At 38.8% G+C, this 15,301-nt stretch overlaps 1 protein-coding gene and 1 long non-coding RNA gene across 3 annotated transcripts in view; one reads left to right on the top strand and one right to left on the bottom strand.

Moving 5' to 3' along the window:
• Positions 1-9,185: 9,185 nt before the first annotated feature.
• LOC122789012 lies at positions 9,186-9,811 on the top strand. Its single transcript, XR_006362762.1, has 2 exons — positions 9,186-9,272; positions 9,574-9,811. It is a non-coding gene; the product is annotated as an uncharacterized LOC122789012 (long non-coding RNA).
• GNRH1 (gonadotropin releasing hormone 1) overlaps positions 9,228-15,301 on the bottom strand; it is a 366,381-nt gene continuing 360,307 nt past the window's right edge. For both annotated transcript variants that reach the window (XM_044056169.1, XM_044056168.1), the window contains exon 4: positions 9,228-9,632. In XM_044056169.1, the coding sequence (XP_043912104.1) occupies positions 9,561-9,632 (72 nt within the window). In that variant the 3' untranslated portion in view covers positions 9,228-9,560. The remainder of the gene's footprint in view (positions 9,633-15,301) is intronic.

Here is a 15,301-nt window from a genome sequence, read left to right on the forward strand (position 1 = left end):
AGAAGAAAAAGTAATATATAACTCCTTAATAAAATGTTTAGTGAAAGCAGAACATCTTACAAGAGAACATTGCAAATATTATAACTACTTGCAAGACATCTCAGGGTCCCATTCTCTAAACTTTTCTTCCTTCCGGTTCAGATGGTTAGCATAGCAGCTATGTAGGTCACTACAGTGGTGCAGGCACTGCTCTTCAGAGTGGGGTTTGCCAACTGCATCAGTAAGCACCCTGGCCAGACTATGCAAGGCATTTATTTTGTACTGGGGAACCTCATTTGTGCTCCCAGTCAGGCTGAACCAGTGGCTCCTATGCAGCAGGTAAAAAAAGATCCTGCTTTTCTTGTTGCACCCCTTGGAGCCCTGCAAGCATCAGTGTCCTGACATCCCACGACTATTCGGGTCTCCTTTAGAACAATGAAAAATAATCAGGAAGTCGATATTGATTTTTTGGGATCACAGTACAGTGAAGATCAGGATATTTGCCCTTTCCTCACTGAATTGCAATCTTGGAGTAGGAATATATATTTAGCGGGGGGCTTGGGTTGCGCAGCCCCCCACAACAGCGATTTCGACTTCCTGATTATTCGCTCATGTGAGCATTCGACAGTTAGCTTTTTTGTCATTCTGACATAGACCCGACTATTTAGCAGGTCACTGTCTATAGAACTGCAGCAGCCCTCTCATGGTCACACATGTTGGAGGTGTTGACATGCGAGGTATCACATCGGGCAGCAAGTTAACTTTGTAGTGCTATCATTGCTTAGTAGAGGAATACATGGCATAATATGATAGTGTTAGGGTGTGAACACTGGCATGGAAAGAGTATACAGGCTCCATGGTACATAACTATAGTAGCATTTTTGCTCTTTAGCACTTCAGTGGGCTACACAAATGTCATTTATATTCCCATGAACACAAAGAAGTCATTGATCCACCCACACTTTTAATGCAGATAGGTGAGTATCTTGGCATAGCAGTAGTAATTTCCACAATGAGGAAAACATGTGAGTCAGGGATGTCCATTACATAGTGTTTTATTAACATATGTGCCACACTGAAACTGTAAGACATATGCCCCTGTATCTAGCTTGGGCTAATTACCCTTATGCAAGATTGCATCACAGCAGCAAGTTGAGCAATGTTGAAGACTGCAGATAAGGAGTTCTACAAGCAGCTGCTGTGACTGAAACTGAAGTGCATGGAAAGTGCTATTTCTATCAGATGTTAATCATGTATTTCTGTGATGCTTCAAGATATCCTTGATACACTGTTGCTGCACTCTTTGTTTAGGTTGTTTCATGGTACAATAATGCTGCCACAGTGCTAGGGAGTGTTAACCCAACTGATGGTCTACTGCCAGTGCAGGATTAATGGAAAATTATGGGGTTGCAAGCTAAATTCAAATTCATTTACAAGTGTTATGTGTGTTACTACGTCCATGCACACCTGCAAAGGAATGCAGCAAGGCTGCATATTGTCACAAAGATGATTCAATTTATATGCTGAAATGAGAGGACAGATGAATCAGATGCTATAATCCAAATTGCTGAGAGAAATATGAACAACCTTAGATACACAAATAAGACCACTCTGAAGGCTGAGGGTGAGTTAGAGTTGAAGAGCTTATTGACAAATGTGAAAGCAGAAAACACAAAAGCCAGCTTGCTCCTCTTAATCAGATAAAAGCCCTATTAATTCTTTGTACAATGATGGAGAAGAAGTGGAGACAGTAACAGATTTTAATTTCATGGACACAAAGATTGCTGTATATGTTGATTGTAGCTAAAAAATAAAAGAAGATTGCTTCTCTTAAGGAGAGCTATGGCAAATATAAAAAAAGATTTCAAAGAGTATAGTCATCACACTGTCAACAAAGCACAGTGTAGTCAGATCTTATGATTCTTCCCAGAATGGTTGTTAGAACTGGACATTAAGTCAATCTATTGGCTGGAAAATCAGTGCTTTTTAACAGTAGCTTTGGAAAAACCTTTTGAGAATTATGTGAATTACAAAAAATTTAAATCAGCCAACACTTAAGGAAATAAATTCATATTGCTCACTTAGGGATTATAGTAAAACAAAAACTCATATGTGAAGAAAGGATTCACTATAGAAGATACTGATACTGGGAAAGATTGAAGGCCAAAGAAGAAAGGGTATCAGAAACTAACATTATAGACAGCATTACGGAAGTAAAGAATACAAATTTTGTAAGAACTTAAGGAAGTAATTGCTGCCAGACAGGCCAGGTATGATAAAGTCTTTGAGGTTATGATAAGTCATATTTGAATAAATGACAAAACAACAAAAAGTTACTGAAGATTTCAAATAAAACAGTACAGTAAGTAATGTGTTTACATTATCTGTTCATGATATGATGTATAGGAGTCTTCATGCATATCATGTTTGCACAGCAGTATGTGCTACATCTGTAGATGGTAAGTGTGACAAAGGAGATATTGCTAGCAAAGCTAGCTGGAATTTTGTAAATAATTATATGTCATTTGTGAATATCAACCTGCTTTATATAGAAGTGTGATGAAAGGAGATACTGCCAGCACAGCTAGCTGGAATTTTGTAAATAAGTATATGTAATTTGTGAATGACATGATTTATATAAGATGCTTGTGTTACAACTGTATTAGAACTGCATGTCATGTGTATATCAAACTGGTTGGTACAGACATATGTGTTGAAAAGTTATTTTGTAAAGCACTGACCTTAAAGATGTATCCACAGTGTGCCCTACTGGAAGAGAACAGAAATGTACATACACTTTTCAATAAAAATTTATTATGGAAAAAAAAGAAATGTACATTCACTATTTTAACTGTTTAAATGTATGTATATTCTAACAGTGGAAAGTGGAATAAGGAGGTTAACTTCAGAAAAATAGCTGAAATGAAGTTACTTTATGGCAGCTAGAGACAGAATGTCTACAACAGTGTGTTTTCTGTATTGTCTTTAAAGTGAAATAATTACAAGTTTTGATTGTGAAGGAATGCAATTGTTTTATGACTTCCAGCATCTGCCAAAGATCTGAGGTCCATGTATTTTCACAGGTAGATACTAAATACTGCCAGTTCCCAGCAGTGGGGATTTCATCTCTGATAGAGTCAGAGAACAAGAAATTATGTAATTCTGCAAGCTATCCCAGCAGTAATATTTGAGATATTAATTTGAAAAATCTCTTACTGAGATGCAGCATTCTGTATTCTGTATTGGGCCTGACAACAACTAGAAAATCCATTCACCTCATCTGCATTGCTCTTAAGTTAGTTAAGTAGGGTACAGCAATTCTCTTAGATTCAGTCAGGAATATAGTGAAGCATAGTGTTTTTCTTTATTTATTTGAGACTGTCCTGCAATGCTGTTTTACATATTTTTGAACTCTGATGTCACTGTGAATATATACTGAGTATTTTCTTGTTCTTTTATTATTTATTATTAAATATATTTAAACATTTCATTGTGACTGATCTTTGTGAGACATATTTAAGTTCTGAGAGTACTTGCATATTTATTTGTTGACACTGTATGAGCCACTCCTAATAGCCTTGCTCTTGGTCAAACTACCAGTTGTATTAATATTAATATTACACAGTAAGATTGGACACCCTTTGTGAAGAGCCTTAAAGTAGCTGATGCGGAGTTGGCTGGTGGCAGTGACATCTACCTTATAGTATGGGCAAAATGGGGCATAGCTAGTAAACTTATGCCACCTGTTCCAGGTGTGTGTGTGTGTGTGTGTGTGTGTGTGTGTGTGTGTGTGTGTGTGTGTGTGTGTGTGTGTGTGTATCAGCTACTTGTGAAGGGACTGGTTGGACAGAAAGGGTGCTGGAGGCCTTGGCTTGGCCACCCAACTGAGATCTCAACTCTATAGCTGTGCTAGTGGGGAGTCTTACTGGGGATCTGGAGAAACTGGTCCAGGACTGACTGTGGTCTCTTTGTGCTCTTAAGGGAAATTACAGTTGATGCAGAGAGATACATCTGGAAATACTGTCTGTGTACCTTGTCATCCTCTCGGTGATGTCCCTCACTTGTGCCAGTGGTGAGGACTGAGACTCCTTGATTACTGGTCCAATGGTGGGGTGTCACCTTTATTGGCTGGCAGTGGTGGATCACCACATGACATACTGGGATTCAGTGGTGTAGATATTGAACTCTTGTAGCCTGTAAACAGTGGTCACTAAAGAAGGTGTTTGTACTCTCATGCAGCCACATGGTAGACATTCAAAGTTTCACATCACAATAGTTTTATTTATTTTTTTGTTAGCTTAGTCAGGGAAAGCAGGCAAGGATGTCAGCAGAGGATCATGGCAAGCTGACAAGGAGCCAGTTGGCTGAGATGTGCTAAGCCAAAAGACTGCTGCATGCCAACCTAACTAAAGCAGACATGACTGCAGCCCTAACCACAGCTGCATCACAGACCAGCAACCAGGAGGACAACCAGAGTGGCCTTGAGAATGTACAACTCTCAAAAAATGGACAGTTCAACATATCCTCAGAGGACTTAAAAATCCATCTGGAGTTAAAGAGACTTGAACTAGAGGTCAAACAGTTAGAATTAGAATCAGCAAGGAGACTGCCACATTTAGAGGCTGAAGAAAAGGAGAAACAGATGACATTAGAATCAGCAGAAAGACTGAGATGTCTGGAAGCTGAAGAAAATGAGAGGCAGAGGCAACATTAAAAGGAAATACTGACTCTTCACCAGGGTCATGGAGGTAATGGGGAAGGGAGTAACCAAACCCCAGAAGCAACAAAGTTCAGTAAATTTCTTCCACAATTTACAGAGGGTAATAATTCTGATAGTTTTATTCACATGTTTGAAAGGGTATGTACACAGTATAATGTTGACCAAGGGCTCTAGGTACAGTTCCTGACCCCCTTACTCCATGGTAAAGCTGTAACTCCTGTTTCTAAATTGTCTGATACTGCTTGCTTAAATTGTAATACTGTTAAAATTGTTTATTAGAGTGTTTTAAGTTAACATCTGAAGCTTATAGAAAAAAGTTTCATGAGCATAGGTGCAAGGCAGATGAAAGTGTGTGTGAATATATTTGTGAATTAAGCACTTATTTTCATAGATGGGTGAGTGGGTGTCAGGTCACAACTTTTGTAGGGCTGGCAGACCTTTTGATGAGGGAATAAGCCCTTAGAAATTTGCCTTAGGACCGGAGAATCTGTTTAGCAGATAGGGAATGTAATACCACAGATGAGTTGGGGAAAAAGACAGACCTATACCTAGCAAGCAGGGAATCACTGCACAGGAAAGGGATACCCATTGCTGCACATGGGTCTAAGGGAACCCATGGTGGGCAGCCTAAACCACCCAAACAGAGTTTTCCAGTAACAGGAGAAGTCACTAGTTCAGGCACATGGCTAGGATCAAGAGTTAAACGTTTTAAATGTAACCAGTGGGGCCATGTAGCAGATAGATGTCCACAGAGACAAGGTGGGGAACAAAATGTGGGAGAGCTAGTAAGTGGGAGTGACAGAATGCCAGCAGTAAGTTGTCTGGAGACAACAACGGTACCAAACTACTGTAAGAGATTATATCCTATCTTAGTAGATGGAAAACAGGCCACTGCTAAGAGAGACACATCTTTTGACCTAACCACTGTAAAGCCTGCAATGGTTAAAGAGGAGCTGCACTTGCTTTGTCAGTCTTCTCCAGTTAGAGCTTTAGAAGGGACCCCATTCCGAATACTTGTGGCTAGGGTTCACCTTGTCTGGGAGGGTGGGAAAGGAAACAAGCAAGTAGGTGTGTTTGAGGGTATCCCTGCAGATGTCCTGATAAAGAATGATTTTGATAATGTAGTTGCCTTGTGTGCATGCAGTTACATGCAGTCAGGCTTGGAGATAAGCATGTAGGTCTGGTAGCCTGGGGGTACCCAGACAGACCACACACTTGAAAACAGGACTGGTGAGGTGGCTACTTCAGGGAGGGAGCTACCCCATAGCAGTAAGACTGAAGGTGAACTACAGCTGCTTGTGGGTACTGATGTTCCCTTGGACAGAGTGACTGCAAAGGCAGAGGTGAGTAGTAGTACCCGGGCTAACAGTGAGGCTCCTCTGTCAGAAGATACTAGACTTCCTGTGGAAACGGAGCTAGGAAGGGTTACAAAGAGAGAGGTGAGAGAGGCTCAGCTTTCAGACCCTACATTACAGGGCTTGAGAGAGGAAGCCAGAGAGGCACCTGATTCTCAAGGAAAAGGAGAATCTGTATACTGGGACAAAGGGTTACTATATAGGGAGTGGACCCCTCAGGGAAGGCTAGAAGGTGAGAGAATACAGCAGTTGGTAGTGCCCAGAGCCTACCATCTGGCACTTCTAGCCATAGCCTATGACACCCCCTTTGCAGATCATATGGGCATAAAGCGTCCATTCACATGATTTATATAAGATACTTGTGCTACAACTGTATTAGAACTGTGTGTCATGTGTATATCAAACTGGTTGGTACAGACATATGTGTTGAAAATGTATTTTGTAAAGTACTGAGCTTAAAGGTATACCCACAGTGGGCCTTGCTGGAAGAGAACAGAAATGTACATACACTATTGTAACTGCTTAAACGTATATATTATAACAGTGGAAACTGGAATAAGGAGGTTAAGTTCAGAAAAATATCTGAAATTAAATTACTTTATGCCAGCTACAGACAGAATGTCTATACTAGGGATTTTTCTGTATTGTCTTCAAAGTTAAATAATTACTAGTTTTGAATGTGAAGGAATGCAATTGTTTTATGATTTCTAGCATCTGCCAAAGATCTGAGGTCTATGTATTTTCACAGGTAGATGTGAAATATTGCCAGTTCCTGGCAGTTTTCATCTAGGATAGAGTCAGATGACTAGAAATGATGTCATTCTGCAAGCTATACCAACAGTAATATTTGAGATATTAATTTGAGAAATCTCTTAGAGAAAGACAGCATTCTGTATTCTGTCTTGGGCCTGACAACTAGAAGATCCATTCACCACATCTGCTTTGCTCTTAAGTAAGTTAACTAGGGTATGGTATATGGTAATTTTCTTAGATTCAGTCAGGAATATAGTGAAGCATGTTTTTCTTTATTTATCTGAGACTGTCCTGCAGTTTTGATCTCTAATGTCACTGTGAATATATACTGAGTATTTTCTTGTTCTTTTGTTATATATTATTAAATATATTTAAACCTTTCATTTTGGCTGATCTTTGTGAGACATATGCACGTTTTAAGAATACTTGCATATTTATTTGGTGACATTGTGTGTGCTACTCCTAATAGCCTTGCTCTTGGTCAAACTACCATTTGTGTTAATATTACACATTAAGATTGGGCACCCTTTGTTAAGGGTCTTAAAGTAGCTGATGAGGAGTTGGCTGGTGGAAGTGATAACTACCTTATAGTCTGGGCAAAAGGGGGCATAGCTAGTAAACCTGTCCTAGCCTGTCCCAGGTGTGTGTGTATGTGTGTGTGTGTGTGTGTGTGTGTGTGTGTGTATATAAATCAAACCTCAAAGAGTGTGTTTCTCAGCTACTTGGGAAGGGACACAAAATACTGGTTGGACAGAGAGGGTGCTGGACATCTTGGCTTGGCCACTCAGCTGAGATTTCAACTCTATAGCTGTGCCAATGGGGAGTCTTACTAAGGGTCTGGAGAAAGAGAGAGAAACCAGCCCCAGACTTACTGTGGTCTCCGTGTGCTCTTAAGGGACATTGCACTTGATGCAGAGAGCTGCATCTGGAAATACTGTGTGTGTACCTTGTCATCCTCTCAGTGTATGTCCCTCACTGGTGCCAGTAGTGAGGATTGAGGCTTCTTGATTACTGGTCCAGTGGTGGGTTGTCACAGTAAGTATGGATGAGGAAGTGTCACTTTTACAATGCAAGGGTTACAGAGGGGACAGAAAACAAGATAAAGATAATGCAAAAAACAAATACAGTTTAAATAATTATACCAAATTACAAATAATATGAACACATTGGTCAAGAATAGATACAAATGATATGACAATGATGTAATAACTAGAGAAATGTTTATAGAGAAATCAAAGGTAAGTTAGTATAATACTAACAGGAACTGTAATATGAAGTGAGAGAAAAACAGTATTATGTTATATATTTAGAGAGAAAGTCAGGGGAAAGAAACTAATAGAAGTAAGGAAATAAGTGAAGAAGGGAGAGTATGGAGATGTAAGGTATGAAAAGGTATTTGTCCACATTTAGGGATATAGTTTATTCTAGTGTTGATCAGGAACAATGTCAGCTTTTGGCCATGAAGTCTTTCAGAAAGGTTTTGAAGGATAGGAGGACGGATACTGACCTGATGGATAGAGATAAGGAGTTGTAAGCCTTAGCAACATGGTACAGACAATGCTCAGCAAATTTGATAGGTTTGTGGCCAGACAGGAGTTTTTGGTCATTGGATCATAGTGATCGACTAGGAACATAGTTGTGTAGAATGTTATTTAGTGCTGGACAAGCAGATGGAGTCTGGATAGTTTTACAGGTGGTAAGAGGCTGTGTATATGTTAATTAATGGGGTATATTAATATGTATATAACTAGGGGATGCTCTGGTGAGTGGGTGATGCTTGGGTGGGTAACAGAGGAGAGGCCATACTAAACTGGGGTGGCATATGCATGGTGGTGTATGTAGTATAATTTTGCTGAGATGTATACACATATGCCGCCAACTGCTGTCAGAGTGACATTGTCTGTGCTGTTGGGAAGTCCCCTCTCATAATAGCTTGATAGTCTATTAGTGTATTCTGTGATATTAATTAATATTAACATTCATTATTCAGCACAGAAATTTGTGAATGACACTGATTAGTATGGTAATATTGTACTTCACATATTTTGTTCACTTGGAAAATTGTTTTTCATGTATTTATTAGATTAGGGAAAGGCTATAATTCACATATATAAAAGCATGTGTTGCTTTTAAGACTCAGGGCTCTAATTCCCATTGTTCAGTATACTAACATTTTAATATAAGATTACAGGATTGAAATTATTCTAATGTATGACTCACAGAAAAGACAAACTTTCAGTACCTGCCAGCTCTGCTAAGCCTAACAATTTTCTAAATTTTAAAAAACATTTTTGTTTTGTTTTATAAATGATTATAAAGTAATATGAGTTGACAATAAATGCATTGTTTTCATTCAGTTTTTCAAGAAACATTTTTAAAACAAGTGCAACAATACCAAACTTACGGGTAAAACAACTGGATGCAAGAACAATGGCAGCAGACTTTATTTGTGTTAACTACAACAGGTACAGAACTAAAAGTAATTGATTTTTCTTTTTCAAATCACATCCGATCACTTATGGTTCCTATAAACAATGATTTCATATTCCAATCTAAATGTACTGCTGTTTTTTTGAGAAGACATTAGAAGTAATAATAATAATACTCAAGCTCCTTGGTCCATTTTTTCATTATTTTTATTTTATATAGTTTGCCTTTTTGAATTTTCTAACTGTTGCAGCTATTTGTGTTTTTGACAGTGATAAGTTGTTGAACCTTGCTCAAAGACGGAGCTTAGCTTTCTAATGCATCTATCATTCATTGTAGTTTTCTTCATCAGACGGGCTTATCCATTCTTCCTGAAGTTTTCTGGCACTTATATCGACCTGGAAGGAACATGGAAAACCCTCGTCAGTAAATCATATCCCTAATATCCAGAATTATGCCTGCTGTGATACTGCTGAAACAGTCACCACTGTAAATGTAATGTTGATACGCTAAAGCATGTTTTAAAAACACGTAAGACTTCCATATTTATCAGTGAAATAAAATAAATACAATCTCATTTCTTTTAAAGTAGATCTTTCTGATGGATACAGAGACCAGCTTTCTATGAAATACAAGAGTTTGTATGACTTGCTAAAATGCCAGGTTTTTGTGATATAAAAAAATGAGACCACAATAAATCATTTCAAAACTTTTCCCACCATTAATGTGACCTATAACCTATACAATTCAATAGAAAAATAAATCTGTTAGGGGAAAAATATAAAAAATAAAAAACATACAATAAGCTGGTTGCATAAGTGTAACACCCTTAAACTAATACTTTGTTGAAGCACCTTTTGATTTCCAGGACTGAAATATGTATGTTTTAGTGTTACCATTTCTTAGTTTTGTCACAGACCATTACCATTTTGTTGAACCTGCTCTGTATTTTTCAGACTTATTCACCAGTGCAAAAATCATTCTTAGATTAAAATAATGTAGCCCATACTGTCTCCAATGCAAATTGATAATCAGCAGACATATTGCTGAGCATACATAATTAATATACAGCTGGTATGTAACAAGGGCTTGACTGCTTCTCTTAATCTTTTAGCCCCAAGTCATATCCACTTTGTTTGCCTAATACCATATGAGCCATGATACAATCTTAAGTGCACTGAGCTGAGGAAGATATTACAATGGCTAGACTATAGATGGCATTGCATTGTTCTGCTTGAGGACAGGCTTATATTAGATGGACACTTTTCAGTGAATCAGACAGAGATCACTCAGAGAATCTTCTTATAAATGTTCTGGCAGAACTTTGCGGCTCCAAACCAGCCACCAGCACTCTTCCAGGAGGTTGGCCAGCTTGCTAGCCCAGCCTAATTTGCCACCTGGATGTACTTTCCAATGGAAGAATGTGAGCTTGCTGCTTGGTAACCTCAAGTATGCTTTGATCAGATTGATCATTGACCTAGGCATGTTGTCAGTAATGTTTTGTGGTCCTTGCAGCAGGACTACCATCTTAGTCATCATTTGAGTTTATTACTCCCAATTATGATGATTTGGTTGCAGCTCCTTATTGAAATGCTGAGACTTACAATGCAGAATCTTGAAATGCAGGAAAACAAAGTCCAAAGCTACAGGAGAAAAGAGGATATCGAACATTGCTTTTCCCCATTAAAATTGTTTTTTTTTTTTTTTTTTCAGAAGGCAAGCCCTAGGGCAACCCACCTCTGAAACTGTATATATACACCAACACTAAGACTGTCATACCTTGGAGAAAAGGGAATATTCAGAGGAATGGCAGTCTTCGACTTAGGACATGTAAGTTTGGATTTTTGGTCATTCAGTTTCCACATTTCTGAACTTGGCATTGTGAGCCTCAGCAATTCAAATGGTGACCTTTTGCTTCTGTAGTTTCCAGAATGTGTATGACAGCCTGTGGATTGGCTCATTCCCCACTAGGCTTGTATTGTGTCTGGAAATGGTGGGTCTGGTTCCTTACCCGATAATCATGTTCTTATTTAATGATGGAGTTTTTGCATTGAATTTAAAGGAAGCCATGGTCATTCCAATCCTTATGAAGGCTAATTTAGATGTAGATGATCTGGATAATTACAGACCTTTCTCAAACCTTTAATTTATTGGTGAGATCCTTGAGAAGGACATAGTAAACGGACAGCACTTATACAAGTCTTTAATAATACCTTAACTGTGTGATTCTAAGCAAGTCACTTAACCAGACACCACTCCTGGGTTGAGTCTGAAAAAGGTCCATGAAGATCAGTGCTCTACCTTGGAAAACAAATATAAATAAAACAATAAAAACAAAATAATACCCCACTAATGAGAATTCAAAACTCTTATTCTATCTTGGTTCATTTAGTAATAATCCCTTACAAGAGAGAATTCAGCATTGTTATTCTGTCTTGATCTTTTAGATCACTCTGTGGCATTTGACAACATTGATCACATGATTCCATTGGACCATTTGAGGCATTACTGTGGTATCAGAAGCATACTCCTACAACTGTTTGCTCCTACCTGTCCAGAAATATACAGGGAGCGGTGTTATGGGTTAATTCCTTTCTCCCTTCAACCCTGACGTGTGGTGTGCTACAGAATCCAGTTTTGGATCGTTTGTTGTTAACCATGTAAATGTTTCCCTCTACTAGACATTATCTAAGGGAGGTGCTTACTACATCATGCTTATCATGATGACACAGACAGCTCTACCTCCGCTTTCCATTAGAACCTTTATTAATCTTAAACTAGCTGGAGACCTGAAATACATCCACAACTGGATGGTCAATAATTGACAAAAGCTCAATGCTAACAAGATATTTGCCATGGATATTCATGTGACTGTACCTAATGCATCTTCTGCATTGTTGTCCCTTAACATCATCAACAGTGATGACAGACTGGAATTCATAGGTTCATAGGTAGGTACTAGGCTATTGGCCCTAGGGCCTATACAAGCCTAGCCAAAAAGGTACCCTGGCTTTCACCACCCAAGAAAATTATTTTCATGTGCCCCTGTCAAGCAGAACCACAGAAGTGATCCCCGGGGTGAATTTCCTATTACCCATCCAATCATCAAGATTTTTCTTGAAGAGTGCTAATGAGGAGCTCTGTTTGACATAGACAGGTAGTCTGTTCCAGAGTATGGGAAGTCTCTGGGACAGGAATCTATCCCTCCAGCATGATATAGAAGTTAGGTGTGATTTTTGATGACACTCACCCTAAAGAATGAGATATCTGCTGTTCTCAAGTCCTTTTGCTTCCATTTGAGGAATATCACCTTTATTAAGTACCTTATTTCATCTATGGTTATTTCTGTAATGGTACATGCCCCGGTTTTCTCTAGACTGGTCTATTGCAACACTCTCTGTCTGTGCTTCTGGACTGAGAGCTAGACAATCTCAGCTGGTACAGAACTCCACAGCTCAGTTACTGATTGAGATATCCCAATTATACTATATTATACTGATTCTGCAGAGTATACATTGGCTGCTAGTCTAGTCATATTAAACTTTCAACATTTTTGCTCTGGTTTATCTGACCCATCTTGATCTGGGTATCCCTTACATTAAGGAACTTTTGACCTGATACTGGCCTGCTCATGCTCTATGCTTTTCTAACCTGAGTCTGTTGGACTTGAGGTTCCAATAAACCTTTTTTAGCCTCTCATGGCTGAGTTTTTGGAACCCTTATCAGGGTACTTGAGGATGTCCCTGACTCTTCATTGGCTGGAAATGATCCCTAAAGCATCTATATATCTTTGTTGACAGAGATAAAGCACTGATCTCAATGGATCTTTTCATACTCAGCACAGGAGCACTGTCTGGTTGCATGACTTACTGAAAATCAAAGTTAGGCAATAGATGCTGAGAGAATCAAACCTTGGACTACTGGACCTTAGGAAACAGCTTGTTAATAGCTCCTTAATCTTCTCAGCCAACTGCCAGTCAGTATCATACCCTTTCAGCTTTACGGATGGGGGTGACATGAGACTTCAACTATCAATGTTCTTCATATGCATATATTCTTGTAATGTTTACTTTTCTCATTTGTTTCTATTTATTTATTTGTGATTTTATTGTATTTGTGCTTAGGCTTTAATTATGTAAATACATTTTAATTTCAGTTTGAACTAAAACTTTACATTAATGGCTGAATAATGGCATTAGAAAGTAATAAATATAACAACAAAAAAAGGAAAACACTTTCACATGGAAAAACGTCTGTAAAATTCAGCACACAGACTCGGACTCGGACCTCTCAACTGTCCCTGATCTTCAGGGATGTCCCTGATTTAGACTCCGATTTCAGGTCTGTCCCTCTTAATCCCTCTTAAAACTGGTGACTACTGAAGAAAAGGTAGTGAATTGCCCTTAATAAATAATGATAGTAATTCAGAGTTATAGACGTTTTACGTCAGAAAATCTATATTAATCCACATTCTCTTATTCTGCAAATGTTTCAAGTTAATACTACAAATATTTAAAAAATGTCCCTGATTGTCCCTGATTATTTGAGGATTTGTCCCTGACTCTGTTGAGATTTGTCTCTGATCGGTTGAGAGCTATGCACAGACTCCAGTTCATTCTTCCATCGCTAAAACAACAGGATGCATACTGAAAATTCTTAACTACGTGAGGAAAAAGATGTGTAGAACCTAGTGGTGAGACAGAAGGCTCTCATGCAGCAAAAAAAAAAAAAAAACAATGGGCAGAATTCATGAATATTTACTGTGATGTAGAAGCCTTAACTTAGAATGTTTCCAGATCAGATTAAACCTTTCTGATTTGAAGACTACTCTTCCTATGGTCTTCCCCTCTGGTGGTGGCCTTGGATTGAGAATGGTCTCACTGAGAAAGTTGCATGCTAATGCTGCAGTCCAAGGGAGTGGAGAAAAACAGGTAGCCAGCACTGTATTTTCACTGCATTTAATTTAGTACTGGAGAAAAACAGGTAGCCAGTGCACTCCCGCAGGTATGAATGGTGCTGTCATGGGTGTGGGTGTTTGTGGACATATGTGTGCATATCTGTAGGGTAAGAATGAGGCTGAATGGATGCGTCTCCAGGAGTGTGAGTGTGTGTGTTTGTCAATGTGTCTGTATTTACCTGAATGGTTGCCGTTTGGGTGAAAAGTTTGAGAACCTGACTTCTACATGTTTGTGTGTTTGGCAATGAGTTGAAGCAGGCGGGTGTATTAGTGTTATGGGACTTGCTTGTGGCTGCATGGGTGTGTGTGTGTGGGGATATGTTTGTGTACATGTGGATATGTTTGCGTTTCTGTGGGGTCATGAATGCAGCTAAATGGATGTGTACGCACATGTGTAAGCATGTGTTTGTCTATGTGTTTATCTCTGTAGTTGGCCTGATAGGATAAGCTTGGGAACCTGATTTTTGTATGTATGTATGTATTTGGCTATAAGTTGGAGCATGCAGGTATGTGAGTATGTGTGCAAGTATCTTGGGACTTGTTTGTGGCTGCATGGGTATGCATGCGTGCATTTATTTGTGAGGCTATTTGAAAATGCATAATTGTTAAAACTATTGCTCACATTCAAAAAGCTCTGCTGCAGTGCTTTCAGTTCAGACACACACACACACACACACACACACACACACACACACACACACACACACACACACACACACACACACACACACACACAGCTTTTCCTTGTGTAATTAAGTGGGCATAGTAACAGAAAGGTGACTGTTTCATTATTATTGCTGACTTCTCCTCGATGCTTTGTCTGCCTTGTGCCTCATGAAACACACTGCATTACATTTTGGTAAACATCATACAGGCTATAATTTAATTTACGTCAGCACTGCTGCAGAGGAGGGCAATGCAGAAGGACTATACCAAGCAAAACTAAGAGCAAGGGGTGTTCATATAATAAAACAAAAATAACAGTGCTTTGGTCATGATAACTAAAGATAAAAATATGTACCTTATCTTCTTTGTTCAGGTAAAGTATTTCTGAGAATGTTCACACCGATTAAACAGTGGATACTGGTTTGTATCTTAAACTAGTCCAGT

The sequence above is a fragment of the Protopterus annectens genome, chromosome 14.part0 (genome assembly GCF_019279795.1).
Source record: "Protopterus annectens isolate FY-2018-M chromosome 14.part0, PAN1.0, whole genome shotgun sequence".
Taxonomy (NCBI): domain Eukaryota; kingdom Metazoa; phylum Chordata; order Ceratodontiformes; family Protopteridae; genus Protopterus; species Protopterus annectens.